Here is a 22654-nt window from a genome sequence, read left to right as displayed (position 1 = left end):
GAAAGCATCTTGAAAAATATAAAGTATATGTAAGTTTCTACTTTTCCTGATGTTTGATAACTTACCTCCAAAGATCTTTTCAGGGTCTGATAATCAGATAAAAGTTGATTGATTTTATGCTGATGGCTGGTATTTGCCTGAACTAAGGGTTTCAGGTTTTCAATTTGAACGTCAAGTTCTTGCAAGTCTTCCTGGATTTGCTACAATGGAAAGCAAAGAGTCCATTTGTTTGGCAGAATCAAATGTCATTATGTGGAAGAGATTAACATTTAAGATTGGAATAGCTTATTTGAAGGGAGGGGACTTCCAAAGACAGAAATACTTACTCTAAAGTATGAAAAATTTTCTATTTTGTTTTTTTGTTTATAGAATATGAAAGATGTTCTGGGGAGAGAGATCCTAAATATCTGGAAAGGCTTAGATGAGTGAGTCAGATATAATAAAATGAAATCAACAGGGATAAAAGTTAAATCTTGGCTTTGGATTCAAAGAATCAACTGTATAAATGTAGGATGAGGGAGAAGAGCTAGGGCATGAACAAGAGTCAAATGGAATGAGAAGGCATGAATGGGCTGTCATCTAGATCACATTAAAGAAGCCATCAAATCCTTTGAAGAATTTTAATCCAAGGTCTTGATTCAAGAATTCAGGATCTCAGGTAATATAACAGAAGCAGAGTTATCACAACAAGGAAGATTATAAATCTAGGTTACATTTTCCAGGATGATCAAACCAAATCTCCAGTACTCTGCACAGTTGTAGTTATCACATATTAAGAAACATTGATAAACTAACTGAAGTGTATCCAGACCAGGATGATGAGAAGTAAGAAAATAAGTATTTTTAAGTACCCACTATTTGCCAGATACCTGGGAGGTAAAGATTATTATTATCCCCATTTTATAGTTAAGGAAATTAAGTTAGACAAAGGTTAAGTGACTTGTTCAGGATCGCACAATTAGTGGGTATCTGAGGTAAGACTTGAACTCAAGTCTTCCTGATTCCAGGTCCAGAGCTCTAACCATTATACCACTCATCTTGTCATAGAGAATCAGCTAAAAGAACTGGAGAATGTTAGTTTGGAAAAGGAGAACATGATGAGAGGAGAACATTAAGCAATTGAAGGACTAGCTTGAAGAAGAAGGATTAGACTTTGTGTTCCTAGAGGGTAGAACTAGATCCAATGAGAGGAAATTACAGGAAGGGAAATGTTGCCCTAGGAAAATTCTCCAATAATAAGAACTATCTAAAAGTAGGGTGATCTGCCTCCTAAGATAATGAGCTCTCCAACAGTAAAACATCTTCAATGGGAGACTGGATCTTTGGGAGAAGGTGTAAAGATGAATTGTGTTTAGGTATGTTCTTCTGGGTGGGTTGGAATATTTGACCTGTAAGCTTTGTGAATCTAGAAACATCTAGAAATAAAGTTTCTTAAAGAATAAGAGACAATTTGAGGGATAACTTAGTTTCAGGAAATATGTTTGTTATAAATATCGGTGTTGAAAAATCATATATATAATATCAAGTAATTGAGAAAACCCACAAAATCGTAATGTTCCCTTTTTACATGGAGAATAACAACTTATTTTCTACAAATAAAATCTATTGTTTCTGAAATTGATTCCAATAGCAATAATCTTAATTATGAAGCAGCCTTCATTCTTCAACCAGAAAAGCCCTTTTAAATTAACAATCACTGGGCTGGGCCTGTTCTGACAGGTTCTTAATTTATTTTCTTCTTATTTAAAATGAAAATCATGACTCTTCCTTATTAGGAGGGCTTAACATATTTTTGTTGTTTGGATTTTTTAAAAACCATAGAAATTATCCACTGGATTTAAAAAAAAAAAGGAACAAAATAAATCTTGTTGATTGTCTTAATAAAGAGCATTTTTGTGATACTAAGAAATATGTCGTGGACAAATGGGCAAGTTTTTGAGTTAGAAAAATCTGGGTTTCTTCTCAATTGTATGACGCTGAGAAAGTCATACTCTCTGAGTGTTCCAGGTTAATTTTCTTAAGGCTAAATTAGTTGCTGATTTCTGTGGTTGGAGGGAATTTTTACTCCTAGAGTGTTCTCTCTGTCTCTCCTTCAGTCCCTCCCTTTCTCTCCTTCCCTTTCTATGGATTAGCCATAGTTTGGATGGATATCTGCAGCCTCTTATTCAAAGCTCACAGTGATTTTACTGTGTTGCTGGATCCTTGGCTAAGACATATGCCTACATTATCCCACTTACCTGCAAGCGCTGGAGTTGAGCCTGCTTACTAGGGAGGTCTTGCTGAAACTCCTTCTCTGCTTCTGCTCTGATGTGGAGATCTGCTAACCTCTTCTGCAGTGGTTCAAATGCAGTATCAAAGTCATTGTGCTGAGATATTGCACTCTAGAGAGACAGTGACATACACCATGAAAATCAAGCCATTTCTTCATCTGAACAATTTTAACAAGATCCATGTAATGGTCAATAAGGAAGGGCACAACTTCATCAAATATTTAATGTATTGTCATGGAGCAAAGGGAGCACACTTATTCTGTATGGTTATCTTTCATGTATTATGCTTATTTCTTTATCTGTTTCCTTTAGCAGTATATAAGCTCTTGAGGGCAGACTAATTTTCTTTTCCATTTTTCATTTCTGTATCCCCAGGGTCTAGAAAAATACTTTGTACATAGCATGTCCCTAATAAGAGAAGCAGATTTATCTCAGAATTAAAATAGAAAAAAATAAAATTTGTTGCCTTTGTTACCAAAAGTTCACAACAACAATCAGGCAGTAAACATTTATTAAGTACCCACTATGAGCCAGGCACTGTGCTAATTGTCAGTAATATAAAGAAAGGGAAAAGACAGGCCTTGCTCTCAAAGAAATAAAATGTGAGAAACAAAGAAACTACAAGATAAATTGAAAACAATCAACTGAGAGAATCAAATAGAACTAAGAGGAACTAGGAAAGACTTCCTGTACAAAATGAGATTTTAGCTGGGACTTGGAGGAAAATGGGAAGCAGGGAAGAGGGATTTTAAAGGACTTTAGAGAAATAATAGAGGTGAGTCCTGTCAAAGATACTTAAAAAAGGATATTCTTGCTAAGAGAAGGATTGAACCTCTAAATTTCTTTCAAATTCTGAGGTTCTCTGACTTCTTAGCTCACTGTATCCTTGAATTTGTACATGACCAAGGAATTTATCACTGGACTGGAACTGAGTCTTTAGTGGAGGTGATACTCACTTGCAATTTGCTATTTCTTTGTAGGAGATTGTTATGCAGCAGGTCTCTCTCCCTGATAGTATTGGTCACCTCTTCTAAGAAAGTCTCTGCCCTTTCCTCACCAAAGATGCTGATCAGCAAATCCTTCTTCAGTTTTAACATGATCAGTTGCTCCTTTAGGCGTGAACTTTCAGCCAATGCTGCCTGAAGGACAAATCTCTGATTAACCATTAGTGAATTTAAAAGTACAATTAAAAAAAAAAAAAGAAATCCATTAACAATAATTATTCATCTCATTGAGGAACTAGTTAATGTAAGTTTCCAGAAGCACAGAGATCTCACAGAAACTGAAACTTGGTGTAAGAAGAGAAAATTGGGTACTTATGACTTTCAAAAAGCTCTCAATATTATTTTAATATGATTTTTATGCCAGATTTTTATACCAAGTATATTTCTTAACAACCATTTGTCACCCAAGCTGCTTTTTATTTTTTCTATATTTTTTTCTCCTAGATGTAGTAAAATCCTTCAAAGAAGCACTGTCCTAATGTGATTCTGAGTTCAAGCCTGGATCATCAACATAAGACTCCTCATTGGTGGAGAGGAGGATGACTCTAGACTGTGTGCCTTCAAAGATGAGCTCTTCCATTGAGACTGAGATAGCTCAGCTCACCAAAGAGAAAAGAAGGCCCTAACTTCGCCTAAGGAGAAAATGTCTGAAGTCTCTAGGGAGAAAACTTAGAAATAGGGATTTGTTTATAGATGTCAAACGCTCAGCCCCACATGGTCTATAGGGATTAAATTTTTGAGTGCAGCCCAAAGCAGATTAAAATATAATTTGAAAATATTTAACAAAATAATTAAAGACACAATAGAACATAGATAATAATATGTGTTTTTAAAATTGAATATTCAGGGAGGGATATGTGTTTGAGCTTAATACTACTATTCTAACCAGTCTGCTTCTTACCAAAATCTTTTCCCTTTTTCTTTTCCAGGTTTTTCTCTGGAATATCTGGAACTACATGTGTCATATCTCAAAGAAAGAAGAATGTTTTTCTTCTCCCAACCTTCAGAGTCCATCCCTGGGCCATCTTCACCCCCCACCCCAGGCATGCAGTACCTGTTCTACCAGTAAGGAGTTTTATACAAATAATCATAGGGTTATTCTATTCTAATCAAAAGTGTAGCTGGCATTTACATTGCACTTTTAAAACATGCAAAGAATTGTATGTATTATTTCACATGAGTTTCACAAAACAACTTTAGGAGGTAGGTACTACAGGCATCCCTATCTTAAAGATGAGGAAACGGGGGCTGAGAAAAGTTAGATAATTACAACAGGGTTACAGAGCTTATAAATATTTTAAATAAGATTTAAATCTTCTGACTTTCAGCCTGGAACTCTATCCACTAACTAATGGAAACTAACTGGAGTAGATATTTGTGAAATACTGCTAACTATTTGCTGTCGTGAGGACAAGGGCAGTTATTTATGGCATATTCAATCATTGGATCTAATGGCACATATAGATTTCTTCTGTCCTCACTATTAGAAATATGCTACAAAGATAAAAAGGACTCAAGACTATATGAAATAAGTTGGTTTAGTTATGGTTCTTGCAAGAAATAGACAACCCACCCGGAAGCAATCCCTGGGAATATTCATGATTATAGACAGAGAATAAACCTTTTATTTCCTATCCTGAAGTTCAAGGTCCCTCTCTTGTTGCCTCAGTTGGCTGGGATGATGAAGTTTACAGACTTCTTGGTCATCCTATTGCATATTCCTTCTTTATATGTTCCCTCTCCATCATACAACATGTTCAAAAATGGCAGAAAACTCCTCCTTGGGGGTGAAGAAGTTAATATTAATTAACTAACTCTCAGTGCTTGCAGTGCTTGTTTTCACCCACTTCTTGTTTTGGGTAATTTTTATCACTTAATCAGTTCAGTGGTTTAATATTTTGTTTTGTACAGCTAACTTGGTCAGCTTACATGACCTTTCTCTAAGTCTGTGTCATCAAAGTTTGTCCCAGGTGGAAAATTTAGAGAGCTAATGGATAAGTTCCTGAGGATTTACTTCAATAAAGGCTGCCCATCCTTGTTTACCACTTTGAAATCTTTATATTACAACACAGAAAAAAAATGTTATGAACAGAAGCAGTACAAAAATGGGCTCAAATTCTGTAAGATAATTCTTCCAAATCCCAAGTTTGCTGAACATGGGGAGACTGACATTGAACTGTTTAGGAAAGAAAGAAGAAGCATATGAATTTTGTTGTAAAGGACTTTGGAATGATGTTAAAAGTCATGTCTCTTGGCATGATAAGTCCAAATGAGAGACCTTGAAGGCTATCATGAGACAAGATATCAACTTCTTCAGCTTTGCCCAATACAACGTGCTTGATGGATTGGATATGCTATAGCATTTGCCCAGGGTCACACATTCTAGCCTTCAGCAAGGAATTGATGTATCCAGCAACAATCTGAAGTTTGAGTCAAAGCCAATATATATTTAAAAACATATATTTACCCCAAGGGTGAAAGTTCATAGAACTGCTTTATTCAATTAGCAAATCATGTGTAAATATATATAAAATAAATTATTCTCTCTATTTGAAATCTGGGTTAATGAAAATTCTTTTCCTTGAAGATTTGGTCATTGCTTTAACACTTTGAAGATATTATCTCTTATTTTAAATTATGAAAAAAACACATCTATATAATGTAAGAGCTAAAAGAGACCTTAAGACATTTTAATGATTATTTTCCTCTTCATAAATGATGCATATTTGTAAAGTAGTTTAACATTTACAAAGCACTATATATATATATATATATATATATATACACACATTATATTGATTTCATTTGAGCCTCAAAAAAATTCCTGTGAAGTGTATTATAGGTATCTCTTTTTCCAAAATAGGTAAGTGGTTACCAGAAAGGAGAGACATCATCAAATCATTGTAAAATTAGTATGAATATTGTCTTGTTAGATCCTTACAACAATGCTGAGAGGAAGTTACTATTATTATCCTGATTTTACATTCGAGAATCTGAAGCAAACAGAGGCTAAGTACCTTTTCTTCAGGCCACATATCTGTATCTGTCTGAGGTGAGATTTGAATTCTTTCATTGTATGCCCAGTGGTTTATCCAGTGTATCATCTAGCTCCCTCTGTGGATCTTTGTGCTTCACAAATCATACAAACTCAGAAAGCCATGTCCAAGAAGACAGCAAGGAACACTTGAAGGAGTGAAGTTCTCAGTGAGCAATTCCTTCCAACACAAACTAAAGGAACTTAGTACAACCTTCCTCTTATGACACTATCTTATTTACCTCAATCTGTGGCAAAAAGGTATGTATTGATGGGAGATCTGGTAGGCTGTCAGTGATAGTCAAGAGTTTCTGGGTCAGTGCTTTCCACAGCTGGAACTCTTGAATTGGGTGCTGAAAATACTGCCACAGGTCTGTCCCAGAACGGTTTTTCAGTTTACAAGAATTTTCTTTAATCCTGTAAAGATAAAAAAAAAATAAAGAAGTCTGTTTTAGCAGGATGGCATTATTTACATAGCACCCATTAAAGTTGTTAAGGGGATAAGGATGATGGATCAAGATGAAAATCCCTCAATATTCTCCTCCTAGACCCCAAGGAAGTGTGCCCTGAGTCTGATAAGATCAGATTTTGACAAATAACTAGCCCTTCCTATTTTAAGGGATGATAGGGGTAATTGAGACTGTGAGAAAAGTGGGGTTCAGGAACAAACATGCAGGCAAAGAGCAAGAATGTAATTCCTACAGCAAAAAACCAAAAGCATCCTCTGAGCCTAGACATTGTATTAGGGGACTGAGATGACTCCCTTAGACAATTATGTGGGGAGGGCACCAGGCATGAGACACTCAGAGCTTAGCTATAGCATAGGAATTGCATGATTGAAATGTATAAAAACAATATAAAGCTAGGTTCCTGGAACCCTCTGTGTTGCTGAGAGTAGAGTTGATGAGTTCTTAGCCCCTCTCTCCTCTCTCAGGAGAACGTTTTCTAAATTTCCATTTCCTAAGAGTTTATTTATTTGCTCTATTTATTTCTGTCTTCTAAGTATGATAAACATGGTGAATACCTGCCTTGCTAATTTACATGTGTTTGTTCACAAATAGTAGCATAGACAGGCAGCAGTTGGGGAGCACAGAGGAGGATAAATTTTATAATCATTGATTGATTTATTAAAAACAAACAAACAAACAAAAAACCCAGCTTCCATGGGTAGATGCAGAAATTTAGACTTTCTTTTTCAGCAAATGGTGAGCTATTTTTGTCAGGGAAGGTTATGATGAGTTGTTCGGCCTTAGGAGGTAGGGCCTTGGCCTGTTCCCTTCTCATTGCTTTTCTAAGGCAGATTTGAAAGGAAGCCAGAAAGAAGGAGCCAAGAGAGTGATTGAGAATGAGTAGTACTGTCTCCCCTCCCCTACAAGGGTCAAGGGAAATATAAGAGAGTGATGATCCCACTTGTCCAACACAGATATCCTCGCTACTGCTGAATTAATTTTCACCAGAGTATAAGTCCACATTCTCTATAGGTGACTTCTGTGTTCCCCACAAAGTAGGAAGCCAATTCCCCTTCTTCTAAATTGGAAGCCAAGTTCACACCTTTAGAATATACTGTCAATTACTCAGAGGTCTGATAGTTAACCATAATTCTCTGAAAATGCCCTGTTTTCCACAGTCTGATGTTTGTGTTCTTCAGTGGTAAGCTCTAAATTGCCTAGTGGGAATAAAGCCAAAGAAAAAGTTGAATGGCTGGTTTAAGCCATGGAACACAGCACCACCTGTTATACATACTTCAGCACTTGAAATCTGAGGAGGTCAATGAACATAAGGCAGTTTTGAAAAATAATGCAGGCGTCTGCCATTTTTCAAAACAAAAACAAGCAAGAACACTTTTAATAAAATATTGAAGGCAAGCCAAGACATGTTGCAGGGACTTTTCAGACACAACACTGGTAACATACAACCTGAAATACTTTTAATTATATCTTCATGCCTTTATAAAAATAGTAGAAAGTAGAAAGAAAATCCCTCAGACAAGTTGCATAGGGTGTAGCTCTGTTTAATGTAGATGGAGGGAAGGATGGATAGATTGAATGAATGAGACAAAAGCATAGACAGAGAAATAGGAAAACAAAGACAGAGATCAGAAGACATTTATTAACTACTTACACTATGTCAGACACTATGCTAAAAATAAAGTTCCAGAATAGAAAACTGAATATTATTTGACCACATGCAAGGGGAACCATGGACCCAATTTCTTAGGAGAAGAGAGTGAAAAAAAACAATGAAGTTTCTTAACAGTACAGGAGACAACAGGCTTAGAAGAATTATATGACCTTTGTGTGGACCAAAGCAGAGCATGAGTAGGAGAATCCATAAAGGTGAAAAGGAAGTAGGGAGAGGCTCTTAAACTTCTACTTTGGACACCTAAAAGCCACAACTTATTGTTTAACTCACATTGGCTTACCAATGATACTGAGTGTCCTCAATTTTCCCATTCATGAAATCAGCAACAATATGCTGATTACCAAAAGGCAGAGTGATAGAGAAAGATCTTGTACAGGATGGTGAGGGGGTGAAGGTAAAATTTTGATGGCCTGGTAAAATGACAACAGATTTCAATGAGGAATGTAACATCCAGTAGGGATGTAACCAATAACTTCTTCCTCTCACACTAGGGAATTTCATCCATACTAATAATCAAACACCTTATCTTTCAAGCTCCTCGATTTAATCATTTTTCCCAAGTTACTCCTCACACAGAGCATAACTTTTGGTTTTGATATCACCAATCATTCCTTATCAAACTTCCACCCTGGATCACTCCCACCATTCACTGCCTTTCATTTCTAATTATGCACTGTTGAATGGGACTGGGGAATGCCTTAAAACTGTGCTGACTGGATCCACAATGAATTTATGTTATATTGTTACAACCATAGCTCCAACTCCCCAGGAAAACTGGGTTTGAGAATTTAAAATGAATCCAATCCCAAATTCCTTTTGCATCCTTGTCTCCTTTTCTCCTACATAACATTAGTAGGGGAAATCTCATACAAGACTTGTCTGCCTGCCCCTGTCTTTATGTATTCCCTTTACAAACAGTGGCAAATATGTCAGATTAAGAAGCAAGCTAACCTGTTTGCTAGTTTCTGATCATCTCTATAAAAAGCTGTATGTCCTTTTGTTCAACACCAAGGGCTTTGGATGCGAATCCTGTGGGCCAGTTGACTTTAATAAATTTTCCAATTAAAAATTAATATTTCTCAACTAGTCTCTATATATCTTGGTACAACAATATGATCTCAAATGAGCCATCATTGCAGCAAGGCAACTCTTTTATACATTACTAATAGAGCTATTATTCTACTTACAAAAATGATTTCTCCAAACTTTTTTTATCCCTCTGATCTGCCATAGCATCCCCTTCTCCCATCATCTTAGTAGAATGTCTTGCCTCTTATTTTACTAAAGAAAATTAAGGCCATTCACTGCGATCTCCCTTGTCTCCCTCTTTATGTCAATCACTCAGATGTCTTCTACTGTTGTAGCCTTTATCTCAAATAAAAAGATGTCCCTTCTCTTTAACAAATCGATTCCATTCCATCTTACTTTCTCTAGTATATTTCTCCTTCAATCCTTTCTATTGTCTCATTAATCTTTAATGTTTCTTCTCTATTGACTACTTCCCTACTGTCTACAAACATTCTTATGTCTGCCCTGTTGTTAAAAAAATCCTCACTTGATCCATGTATCCCTACTAGTTATTACTTTATGTCTCTTCTCCCTTTAAATGGTGATAGTCTTTGAGAAATATGACTATAGGTGGTATCTTCACTTTTTCTCTCCTTAGTCTATTCCATACTCTACAGTTTGCCTTTTGCCTCCAACTTCAAATAAAATTGCTTTATCCAAAGTCACCAATGATCTCACACATGTCAAACCTGTAATTTTCTCAATCCTTATCATTCTTGACCTCTATATAGCCTCTGGCACTGTCAATCGACCTCTTTTTTCTATAAAACTGCTTTCTTCTGGTTCTCTTTCTAACATCTTGGTCCTTCTTTTATTCAGGTAATGCCTATTAATTATGAATGTCACCCAAGGCTCTTTCCTGGATCTTCTTTTTCTTTTTATTTTTTATTCTCTTGTGGTGATCTTATCAGTGAAGACATAGTTTCATTTATCATCTCTATACTGATAATTTAATCAATTTATCCAATCCTAATTTTTCTTCTCATCTCTAGTCTCACATTTCCAAATCGATGTCTAATAGATATTTTAGCATGTTCAAAAATGAATTCATTATCTTTCTCTCAAATTATCTTCTTTTCTGAACATCTGAACAACATGAATAGTGGAAGGAACCACTATTCTCCCAGATACCCAGTATCGAGACCTAAGTGTCTTGTGTGACTTCTCATTTTTTCATTTCCTCACATCCAATCTATTATCAAAGCCTGTAAATTTTACTTTTGCAACATCTTATATGAAACTGGACTATTGCAATAATCTCTTGATTGAACTTCTTGTCTCTAATCTCCCCATTCCAGTCCATCCTCCATTCATCTGTCAAATTCATCTTCCTGAAGTACAGGTATGAATGTGTCATGTTTCTGTTCAATTATTCCAGTAGCTCCCTGCTACTTCCAAATTACTCTTCTTTGGGACTTTAAAGATCTTCACAAACTCATTCTTTCCTGACTTTCCATTCTTATTCTATGATGCTATAACATTGATCTCCATGTTGATCCTTGTCTACACTACCTCCCAACTCCATACATTTGCCCTGGCAGTCTACCATGCATTCTCTCCCTCTCTGCCCCTACCTTTGATTTCCTTGGCTTCCTTCAAGACTCATTTCAAGGGACCAGGGAGGTGTCCCAGTGGATAGAGCACCAGTCCTGCAGTCAGGTGGACCTGAGTTCAAATCTGGTCTCAAACATGCAACACTTTCTAGCTGTGTGACCCTGGGCAAGTCACTTAACTCCAATTGCCTCAGCAAAAGAAAAAAAAAGACTCATTTCAAGCACCCTATTCTTGTAAACAAGATATTGTAATATTCTGTTTTTTAATCTACTCTGCTGTTTACTTCCCCCCTTCTCTTAACTTTCTCCTTAGTGTTTCTGCCCTTCCTTCTATTCTGTCCCTTCTTTTTCTTTCCTCTTTCTCTTCCTACTTCTTTAAAGGGTTACTTAAATTTCTATATCCAATTGAATGATTAAGTTATTCCCTCTTAGAGTCAAGATTGATGAGAGCTTCAGACAATGCTCAGCCTCCTCTCTTCTTTTCCTTGATTATAATTAGTCTTTCGCACCTCTCTATGTGAACTAATTGTCCTATTATACCTCCCCTTTCTTCTTTTTCCAGTATAGACCTTTCCCCATCCCTTAATGTCTTTTTCTTTGCTGTTATCACATCAGAGTCCATTTACAAACACACCCTCTGTCTGCCCCAGGGACAGATACAGTTCTCAGGAGTTACAAATATTATTTTCCCATCCAGAGATGTAAACAGTTTAACCTTTAAATAATATATATTTCCCCCCTGTTTATTTTTCTATGTTTCTGAGTCTGTGTTTGTAGATTAAATTTTCTGTTTAGTTCTGTTTTTTTTCAACACAAATGATTGAAAGTCTCTTACTTCATTGAAGCTCCATAGCTTTCCTTGAAAGTTAATGCCGAGTCTCACTGGGTAATTAATTCTTGTTTATAACCCTAGGTCCTTTGCCTTTTGAAATATGGTATTCCAAGTCTGCTGATCTTTTATTGTAGAAACTGCCAGATCATGGGTTATTCTGATTGTTGCTTCTTGATATTTGAATTGTTTTTGTCAGGCAATCAAACACCACCTTCTACTTTTCCCAATTTTCCCAATTATTTAAGCCTTTTTCTTTGATTATCTTGCTTCTACTTTGCATACATTTATATATATTTCTGTGGTATGCACTTATTTATTTGTATGTCACATATCCCAAAATTATATAAACACCATGAAAAAAGGGGATATTTTTGTGTTTTTGTCTTTCTTTTTACTTCCAGCACTTCTATTTATAGACTGATACATGCTGAGCACTTAACAAATGTTTAGTGATTGATAGATGCATGATAATACATAATAATTCACACTTCTAGCACTTTATGGTTTATAAATCTCTTCCTCACAACAATTTTATGAGGTAGGTAATGTAAGTATTATCATCTTCATATTACAAATGAAACTTGGACAGGCTCAGATATGTAAAGTACTTATGCCTATTTATTTAATGCTTGAGGAAATTAAAGGTCAGAAAATGTAAGCAATTGGACCACAGTTACCAGCTAGGATGAGAGCCAGAATTGAAAACCAGGTCTGCTGAATTTAAGCCAGGCTCTTTCCACTACGTAAGGATTCCTCTGCTTGCTTTTTGTCAGAAACTGGCTTCAACCCCAGATTCTTCTCTCAGGAGGCCCTCTTCATCTTTTCAATTCATAATCTTGATTCTCCTTTTGGCTGAAACTTCTGGGACTCAAAGCCAAGAATCATACAATATTACCACTGGAAGGGACTTTCAGGTTCAGTTGGTTTAAATCCATTATTTTTCTATAAAGGTGCCCTAAAATGTTGGGTAAGGGGGTAAGAATGCTGGACCTGGACTCAAGATAACTCAAATCCCACCCCATACACTCACTTGTTGCATAAGCCTGGTAAGTCACTTAACAATTATCTCAGCCTTGTTTTCTTCATCTGCCTCACAAGGTTGTGAAGCTCAAATGAGATAAGATGCATAGAACTTTGCAAATTTTAAAGCAGTATATAAATACTAGTATGTAAATACCACTATATAAATAATGTACATGAACAATTACATTTTATACACAAATTAACAAAACAAAAAGAAGAAAGTTTACAAAGTGTTTGTCATTCATTATTAGATATAGTTTACAAGAGAAAATACCAACTGATCCAGGGAGATTAAATATAATTTAGGTGTTATCAGAAGAGTTATAAAGCCAAGTCTTGAACCAATTATTCTAATTCCTATTCAAATGTTCCTTCCATTATTGATTTGTTTATGTACTGTTTTTTTCTGTTGTTCTTAATTATTCTTAATGAACATAATCCAACAAAGGATTAAAAAAAATAATCTTTCGTGGCATAAATGACTTTCAAAAATTCCGGTTGAAGAGATTTGAACTGAAAAGAAACTTTAAAATACAAACACAAGAGTCAAGAGAATTCTAGAAAGTTAATGCTCTTGTACAATGGTAAGGGGCTATATAATGATAAAATATTTATGTGTTCATGGAGGAGAAGAAACAAACATATCTTTGGGGCCCCAGTATCTTCCAAGATGGCAGAGGGAGTTAAATAAGAAAAACAAGAGGGTTTTTTCCCCCATTTAGATGGTCTTAAATGAGGAAAGAAAAGGAAGGAAAAAGGAATTCTTAGTGTATAAAAGAAGAAGGTGATGGAATGTATTATTTCTCATAAATGTGATATGTGCAAATAGTATACAATTGTGAAGAAAAGAGTTAGAGACGTGAAAGTCACATGATTCTCACTCTTATCTGAATTAGATAAAGATGGGTTCAATCTATATACTATACTATATTACCCACAAATACATTCACAAATATTCCTATATATCCATACATATAATTTGATATAGAAATAAATTAATCTCAACAGGAAATAGGAGCACATGAAGAGTAGAATTTAAGGAAGGTAGAGTAGGGAAGAAAATAGTGACAAATTTCAGCTTTTAAAAATATGTGAACAAGGTAGTAATAAAAGGAAAGAAATAAAACATGTGAATCTTATTTATCTGCAATAAGGTTCTCAGACAATTATACAGAAGATTCACTTATCTCCCAACTAGTAGTGTCGTCATCCATAGAATTTGAAAAATGAGGCATTTAGTGGAAACATAGTTTCTGCCCAGATATTACTACAAACTTGGCTAGAAGACAGCTATGAAGTTTTTTGTGCTAACAGATAAATAAAAAGGAAAATCACACATTGGTACTTTAGTGCCACTTCTGCTTTTCCTTTGTGTCTTCCATTAACCTGTGAAGTAGGATTCTGTAGTTTCTATGACTTTTCCATTAAATATTTTTTATTCCTCTTATGGGAGCAGTAGAGTAGAGGATAGAGGCAGGAGAAGAGTCTGATCAAGCCATACTTTAAAAATTTTAATAGTGCAAGGATGTGATTTCACAAGTGTGGGAACTGCCTTAATCAATGTAGGATTCAATTCTTTTATGTCTTAGGTGATGGTCTTGGTGAATCATGGTAGTCAAAAAAAATTGTCACTTTCCAGTAAACTTTGGAAACAAACTTCTCAGAACCTACCTGGATTGATTCTCAGTTGATAATTATATGGATAGTAGGCAGAATCATGTGCTCCACTGACATAGCCTTTGAGAACCTGTGGTTATTTTTGTCTAACATTTCTACTAAGCAAATTAGTTTAGATAGAATATATGTTTCTAGTCTCAAACTTGAACCTTTAATCACCAAAACTCATAGAAAACCATCAAAGAATATTGGATCTAGAAGATCTAAGAGGTCTTTTTCAAGTCTTAATCTATGACTTCATAACCTTAGAGTCACAGAATATTAATTAGCATCATATGGATTGTTAGAGATAATTGAATCCAACTACCTTATTTTAGTGATGAAACTGAGGGCCAGATTTGTTACAGGTCAAAGATTTATACAATATCATTACTTATTTAATCACCATCACTTTTCTATAGAGCTTTAAGATTTATAAAATACTTTTTATCACCATTCTCCTCTGAGGGATATTGTGCAATTATGCCCATTTTTAGATTTGGAAACAAACTCAGATAATTAAGGGAACTTTCTATTGTAAGAGTTTGAACCTGGATTGAATCCTAGATTCCTTACTTTAGTCAGTACTTTTTTTTTTTTTTTTTTGCTCTATCCTGTCAATTTCCAGCTAAAATGCAGAAAACCTGCCAACAAAATTTTCCTATCCTCAAGAACATGCAAGTAGGCTTCTGGGTTCTGAGACTTGTCCAAGAGGGCACTAAAGGGTCACACAGCTAAAATCTGCTCTATTAAGTTCTGATATATCATGTTTAAGCAGGAGTAGCAGGAAAGTTCAGAGGCAGGATTAATAGGGAGTGTTTAATAGTTCAAGAAATCAGAAGTAGAAGAAAGGCTGAGTCAGTTTCTACATCTAATGTTTTGCATCTGAAGTTTGTGTACTCAAAAATCCATAAAAAATCCGAATGTGTATATCATTTAATTTTAAATAGAGGCAAAGAGATATAGTAGAGAGGTCACTAGGCTTGAAGTCAGAGGGACTCAGTTTGAGGACAGACTCTTTCATTCCTTCATTGAGTGATTAGCTGTATGATCGTGAGCAAGTCCATCTCTAAAATGAATGTAACACACTACTTCTTACCCAGGGCTCTTGTAAAGAATGATTTGTAAACCTTAAAATTCTTTAGAATGTTGGTTATCATTATTTTCTAGTATAACCTCAGCACTTCACCGACAAGGAAACAAAAGTTATTTCTTTCTAGTGCTAATATGTATACTTTTAAGATTCACTGTAGAGATGTGATTTTAAATTGTACCTTACTGAATTAGAAGACCAAAGGATTATAATATATCTCTTACATGGTGGTGAGAGGAGCAGAAGAAGATACAGTTCTAATTGAACCAAAGGCAAAAGGGGAGACCCATCTTCCAGATGTCTCAGAGCCTAAGAAAGAGATTCATAAAACTGCAGAGAGGGATAAGAATCTTTTCTGACTAGTCTAGAGAAAGAAGTTGTAGAGCTGCATTTTCCAGACGAGGAAAAACTTGCCATCCAATGATGATGGATGATGAAAGCCATCCAAAATTATGCTGGGATATCTTGAGTGATGTGAAAATTCCCATCACTGGAATTATTCAAAAAGATTCTAGATGATCATTTACTAAGATCCATTTAGTTAGCTGTTTGGACTAACTGATCATTGAGGTCCTTTCCAACTCTGACACAATATGATTTTGTGATCTTTCAATTTCAACAAATTTAAACTTTGGGAGTCAAAAAGCTACAGAATATTATAAATAATTGCTGGCTCTACTCTTTTAGAATCATAGATTCAAAAATTTGAATGGGACCTCAGAGGTTATTTAACTTAAACCTGTCCCTCCTACACCCTCCTTGCTAAGCAGCCATACAATAAGCACTTCTGGTCATGGGGAACTCACTACCCACTGAGGCAATTCATTCCACTCCATAGTTAGTGTTACTCTTCATTCTACTTATTTCTTGGTCCATCAAAAGGACATGGCTAAAAGACACTTGAGAGAGATGGGCTGAAGCAGGAAGCTTGGTGTCTCATTTTATTTTCATATAGCCACAATTTCAAAGTAGTCTAAATTTTTGAATTCAAAAGTTTCAGTTTTTGATCTATGGGCAGTCCCAACTTTTTGCTGCAAATCCATAATCCATCAAAGGAAATTTGTTTAAAGAAGATTCTAGTCCTAACCAGATGCTTACTATATGACCTTATACAAACTATTTAACTTCTTTGAGCCTCAGTTTATACATATATAAAATGGGTACAATAATATTTACTTTACCTGTTTCAGGTTTTGTGAGTTGAAGTATACTATAGAAATGCCAGATGTTTTACTTCTACTTAAGTGCTGTCATTCAGTTAGAAGGGTTCATTCAAGTTTGAAACTTATATTTCCTTTATCAACCATTATAACAATACTAGAGGGAAATGCTGACTAAATTATATCCAGAGGCTTACAGGAAATGGCAGATGGGAAGAATGTATCTTGAGAAGCTAAATCCAAGTATTTGGGCTATGTCAAATGAGTAAATGGATTAATTGCAATTGTTAATATTACATGTATTAAAAGTCAACAACACAATTTTTGGGGATGAAAAGACAAAGGTATCAAATTTAAAGGAAAATTGTCTGCATATTTGTTTTTCGGTGACTGTTTATCTCCCAGATTTCATGTTATGTAATAGAGATTTATCAGTGTACAGCACTATGCTAGTTACAGAGAGAGAGAGACAGACAGACATAACTTAGATAGTCCTTGATCTTTGGAGTTTATAGTCTAGTAAAATGTTGGTCATGGAATATATCACTTGATAAGTGCACAAAAGAATTCTGTACAAGGATACTTAGGACAGATATACAATAGAGTCTAGCAGGACATTTCAGGCAAAAAGAACAGTGTGAGTAAAAAATATTGAAGCAGGGAAAATGTGAAACATGTCTGGGGGATGGTGAATGGTGAGTTCGACTTGAATGTAGAGTGAAATATAGAAGGGAGTTGTGAAGCAGAAAATATTAAGGACTTTCAATGCTAAACAAAGGAATAGGTAAACATTGAAGGTTTTGAGCACAAAAGTGATGGGGCCAAATCTATTCATTCTCAAGAATGTCACCAATTCTAAATACCTTTGGAATTCTTGCATGGTAATCACAACACTGTCTGAAAGGGGCTGGAAATCATGGTTAAACTGGACAAGTTCCTTAAGTTGAGCCTTCAATCTTTCAGCCTTAGGCTCTTCTGCTGCCAGAGCTGATTTGGTGACCTTAATCACAAAAACAACAGTCAAGTCAAATTTCAAACACACTCTAGTGAACATTAAAACCAATTATTCTCAACAGATTATCACCAGTCAAGGCAATGCATAGGATTTGTAAGCTGCTTTCCATATATTATCTCATCTGGGTTTACAACAAACCTGTAAGGCAAGAGCTTGAGGGAAGAGTCCCAAGCACTGTTAATTTTCTACAGAGTTATTTCCTAACTATGGTGAGAAGAGCTTTTTTTTATTTCAACTTCAAGCACTCTTGCCTTCATTGGTGTTGGCAGTCACTCTTGGTACATTGTTTTCTTGAACCCATTGGATGATAGCTATTGAGCTAAATGTGACCTCAGAGACTACATTGTCTAATTCTCTCATATTTTACCTATTAGGATATTGAGACCCAGGGAGATTAAATAATTTGCCCAATACCTCTTTCTTGAACCCCATATTCACACCTGCCAAATATATCTGGGAGGGAAAGGATGAGAAGGATAGCAGAGTCTTGCTTTATTTTTATTCAGATACAACGTTAGAACAGTTTCTGAAAAGCAAAAATTATGTAGCTCATATTTTATAGTCAATATGTATAAAAAGAGTGGCGATTGTGATGGAGGCATGTAGTTAATAAACTAAATAATAATTAGATAATAAATAAACTAAATAATAAACAAAAAAATAATAACAAACTGCTTTTTTCACCACAGCCATTAGTAACATATATTTAAAATACTGACTTTTGTTATCTTATGTGACTTTTATAACTGTCCTGTAACTTAGTCAGGGAAAGGATTATTATTTCTATTTTACAGAGGAGGAAACTAAGGCTCAGAAAAACTGCAAGTGCAATTCTTGAACCCCATTAGTGGAAAAGCTGGGACTGGAATAGAGATCTCCTAACTCTGAAGTATAGGGAGAACAACATTAGATTTAGAGTCAATCTAGGCTATTGCTATATGATACTGGGCAAGTTGCTTAATCACACTGGGCCTCAGTTTCCTCTTCAGTAAAATTAGAGAGTTAGAATAGATGATCTTTAAGGTATTTTCCAATTTTAAATTCTATACCATCATAAATCTAGTGGCTCTTTTGTCAAAAATCTTATCTAAAATATGAGTCATTACCTCTTTGTTACTAAAGTGGAGAAGAGTAAACAGTTATCTGTGGTTTTTGTCTCACAAGAATATAGGTTGAAAATTGTTCCTCAGTTTATATAGTCCTTTTGTAGCTGCCATATCTTATTTGCTAGTCCTTCCTTTGACTACAAAGTTGGGATTAGGACCATAGACAACCTTGACATCCCTTCCTCCCCAGCCACTCCAAGTTCTTCCACCAAGAGATGAATGTTTGAATACCTCACCAATATTGCCTCTTCTATCATTATCTCATATGTAAGCTTGGGGAAGTCAGGAAGCCACCCTTCCCTTCATTTCCTCCATATATAGAATGGAGATAATCACTTGGTTTGCAACTCTTTCACAGAAAGTTTAATGAAAAGCTTGTTTTTGAAAAATTCACTGGTATCCCATGAAAAAGAGCATAGTAGTGAAGTTAGTCCTGGAAAGGGCCTTTAGAGCCCATCTAAACCACAATTATATTTTACAGATGAAGCTATTGAGGCATAGAGAATAGGAGGTGACTTGCCAAGATCATGTAGTGGTACAGAGAGTGGTAGAACTGGAATAAAATCTAGCCCAGCATTGTATTTCATTTTGTTTTATCTAATGTACCACATAAGCTTCTAGCCTATAGACCAAGGGTTCTGGATCTTGGGGCTATAAACGCCCAAGGAGACTGTGGATAGATTTCAGGAGGTCTGTGTACTTAAAGTGAAAAATATATTTTTATATTCATTATTCTGACTAGAATTTAGCATTTCTTTTACTTATATACAGCAACAAATATTATTCTGAGAAGAGTCTTGTAGGCTTCTCCCAAGGATCTACTGGAGTCAATTCAACATGATTCAGGAAAGCCAACTAGTAAATTTTCAGTGGGAGCATTTACACCTTTGAAATTGGTAAATGCTATAAATCAGGACTTGATTTACTGTTTTGTTGATTGTCAAGGCTTAAAAAAAGGGATGAAAAATATTAATGAAACAGATTAAAATTTAAAATTATCTCATTATTATATGCATTTTCCCCTCGAAAACTGATTATTAAACATTTCCCAGTATTCCTCTGGCTTTACCAAATCACTAAAGGGATCCATTACATTAAAAAGGTAAAGAACCCCTACCCTAGGCCCTCAAGGGCAAAGGATCTATTTGATACTTCTTTTGAATTTCATCTGTGTTCAATAGGTGCTCAATAAAAAGTTTATTGAGAAATGGGTAATGGATAACTTCATTATGGACTAATAAGTATTGGACAACTTGAAAAATGATGTGGCTGATGCCAATTAGCAGCTCGTTTAAACTATTTTTATTTTTATTTTTTCCAGGTTTTAATATCAACAGATAGGAGGGACTTTAAGGATCATCTAATCTAACCTCCTTATTTTACAGACAAGGAAACTGAAGCAAAGAGAGATAAGTTGATTTCTCTGATTAGGTGAGTAAGCTGTAATACTAGATTTTTAAACATATGTCTTCAGATTCCATAACCAGTATTGCTTCCAAATGATGTTTAGTCTAATTTACTAACTTGAGGCTTTTTCATGAAAAAAAAAAAAAAAAAAAAAGGAATCCCCACAGCCTAACTTGTCTGAACAGATCACAGTCAACATTTAACTAAGTGCAACTTACAGAGTAAATTTTCCAGCGTTCTATCAACTCTGCTTCATCTTTTGCTTTTTCCCCAGGTTCCAGGTCCTTGGCTAATCTTTGTAGCTCCCTCCTGAATTCTTTGACCTCAGCTTCTAGTTGTCTGGCCTGTGTCTCATAGGCTCCCTCTGAATTCAGTGTCTTCAGGATCCTCTCCTCTTCCTCCTTGCAAAAAAGTTTCAGTTTTTCCAGGGCTTTTCTCAACTCCTCAAGCTCATTAGTAATCTTCTCACCTCCCATAGGAGAGGTGTTCTGGATAACTCCAGCAGACTGATCCTCAAGATTCTTTAATGACTTCTCACCATTCTGAAAATCTTTAGCAAAATTCTAAAGGGTAAAGAGGTTGAAAGGAGTTGATTAGAAATAAGAGGAAAAATATTAACTATATTTCCAGAGGTTCTCTTTCTTTTTTCATCTAATTCCAAGGCATTTTTATTCTTCTTATCAAATATACTTTTAACATTTTAGAGCTGGAAGGATTAGAGATGGAAGAGATCTTAGAATAATAGAAGGACAAACCTAAAACCCAATTCAACCAACCCAACAGAATTTAATAATACAATGTGCAAGGTACTATGCTTGATACTGGAAATAAAAAAAACAACATAGAGAAACAATTTCTGTCCCAAGTGAACCTAAATTATACTGGGAACATATAATAACCTAATAGATAGGAGGCAACTAACAGGATCACTAGATAGAATGCGGGGCTGGGAGTCAGAATAACCTCAAATCAGATCCAGTCTCTGACCTTTACTAGTTATGTGACCCTGAACAAGTCACTTAACCTCTCTCTGCATCAGTTTCCTCAGCTATAAAATAAGGATAATAATGGCCATTCTCCAATTGACAAATGGTCAAAGGATATGAACAGACAATTTTCAGATGATGAAATTGAAATTATTACCACTCATATGAAAAAGTGTTCCAAATCATTATTAATCAGAGAAATGCAAATTAAGACAACTCTGAGATACCACAACACACCTGTCAGATTGGCTAAGATGACAGGAAAAAATAATGATGATTGTTGGAGGGGATGCGGGAAAGCTGGGACACTGATACATTGTTGGAGGAGTTGTGAACAAATCCAACCATTCTGGAGAGCAATCTGGAATTATGCCCAAAAAGTTATCAAACTGTGCATACTCTTTGATCCAGTAGTGTTTCTACTGGGCTTATACCCCAAGGAGATACTAAAGAAAGGAAAGGGACCTGTATGTGCCAAAATGTTTATGGCAGCCCTGTTTGTAGTGGCTAGAAACTGGAAAATGAATGGATGCCCATCAATTGGAGAATGGTTGGGTAAATTGTGGTATATGAATGTTATGGAATATTATCGTTCTGTAAGAAATGACCAGCAGGATGAATTACAGAGAGGCTTGGAGAGAATTACATGAACTGATGCTAAGTGAAATGAGCAGAATCAGGAGATCATTATATACGTCAACAATGATACTGTATGAAGATGTAATCTGATGGAAGTAGATTTCTTTGACAAAGAGACCTAATTCAGTTTCAGTTGATCAATGATGGACAGAAGCAGCTACACCCAAAGAAAAAACACTGGGAAATGAATGTAAACTGTTTGCATTTTTGTTTTTCTTCCCGGGTTATTTTTACCTTCTGAATCCAATTCTCCCTGTGCAACAAGAAAACTGTTTGGTTCTGCACACATACATTGTATCTAGGATATACTATGACATATTCAACATATATAGGACTGCTTGCCAACTAGGGGAAAGGGTGGAGGGTGGGAGGGAAAAATCGAAACAGAAGTGAGTGCAAGGGATAATGTAAAAAAAGTTACCCTGGCATGGGTTCTGTCAATAAAAAGCTACTATAAAAAAAAAAAAAAGGATAATAATGGTACTTACTTTCTAGGGTTGTTGTGATCATTGCACAGTGCATAATACATAGTAGGTACTACATAAATGCTATTATTTTTATTAGTAGTATATACATGATAATTTGAGGAAGGAGAGCACACTAAGAGCCAGAAATATCAGGAAAACCTTTTCATAAGCAGTGTCCCAAGAGCTGAGTCTTGAAAGA

At 35.4% G+C, this 22654-nt stretch overlaps 1 protein-coding gene across 3 annotated transcripts in view; it reads right to left on the bottom strand.

Moving 5' to 3' along the window:
- SYNE3 (spectrin repeat containing nuclear envelope family member 3) overlaps window positions 1-22654 on the bottom strand; it is a 165349-nt gene that overhangs the window by 56825 nt on the left and 85870 nt on the right. For all 3 annotated transcript variants that reach the window (XM_031953304.1, XM_031953303.1, XM_012550575.2), the window contains 6 exons: window positions 20582-20926; window positions 17699-17835; window positions 6551-6725; window positions 3227-3409; window positions 2238-2381; window positions 66-200 (listed from right to left, as the gene is read on the bottom strand). In XM_031953304.1, coding sequence (XP_031809164.1) covers window positions 66-200; window positions 2238-2381; window positions 3227-3409; window positions 6551-6725; window positions 17699-17835; window positions 20582-20926 — 1119 coding nt within the window. The remainder of the gene's footprint in view (window positions 1-65; window positions 201-2237; window positions 2382-3226; window positions 3410-6550; window positions 6726-17698; window positions 17836-20581; window positions 20927-22654) is intronic.

This window comes from Sarcophilus harrisii, chromosome 2, assembly GCF_902635505.1.
Source record: "Sarcophilus harrisii chromosome 2, mSarHar1.11, whole genome shotgun sequence".
Taxonomy (NCBI): domain Eukaryota; kingdom Metazoa; phylum Chordata; class Mammalia; order Dasyuromorphia; family Dasyuridae; genus Sarcophilus; species Sarcophilus harrisii.
The sequence above is the reverse complement of the archived record's forward strand: the minus strand, read 5'-3'. Positions and strand labels throughout refer to the sequence as shown.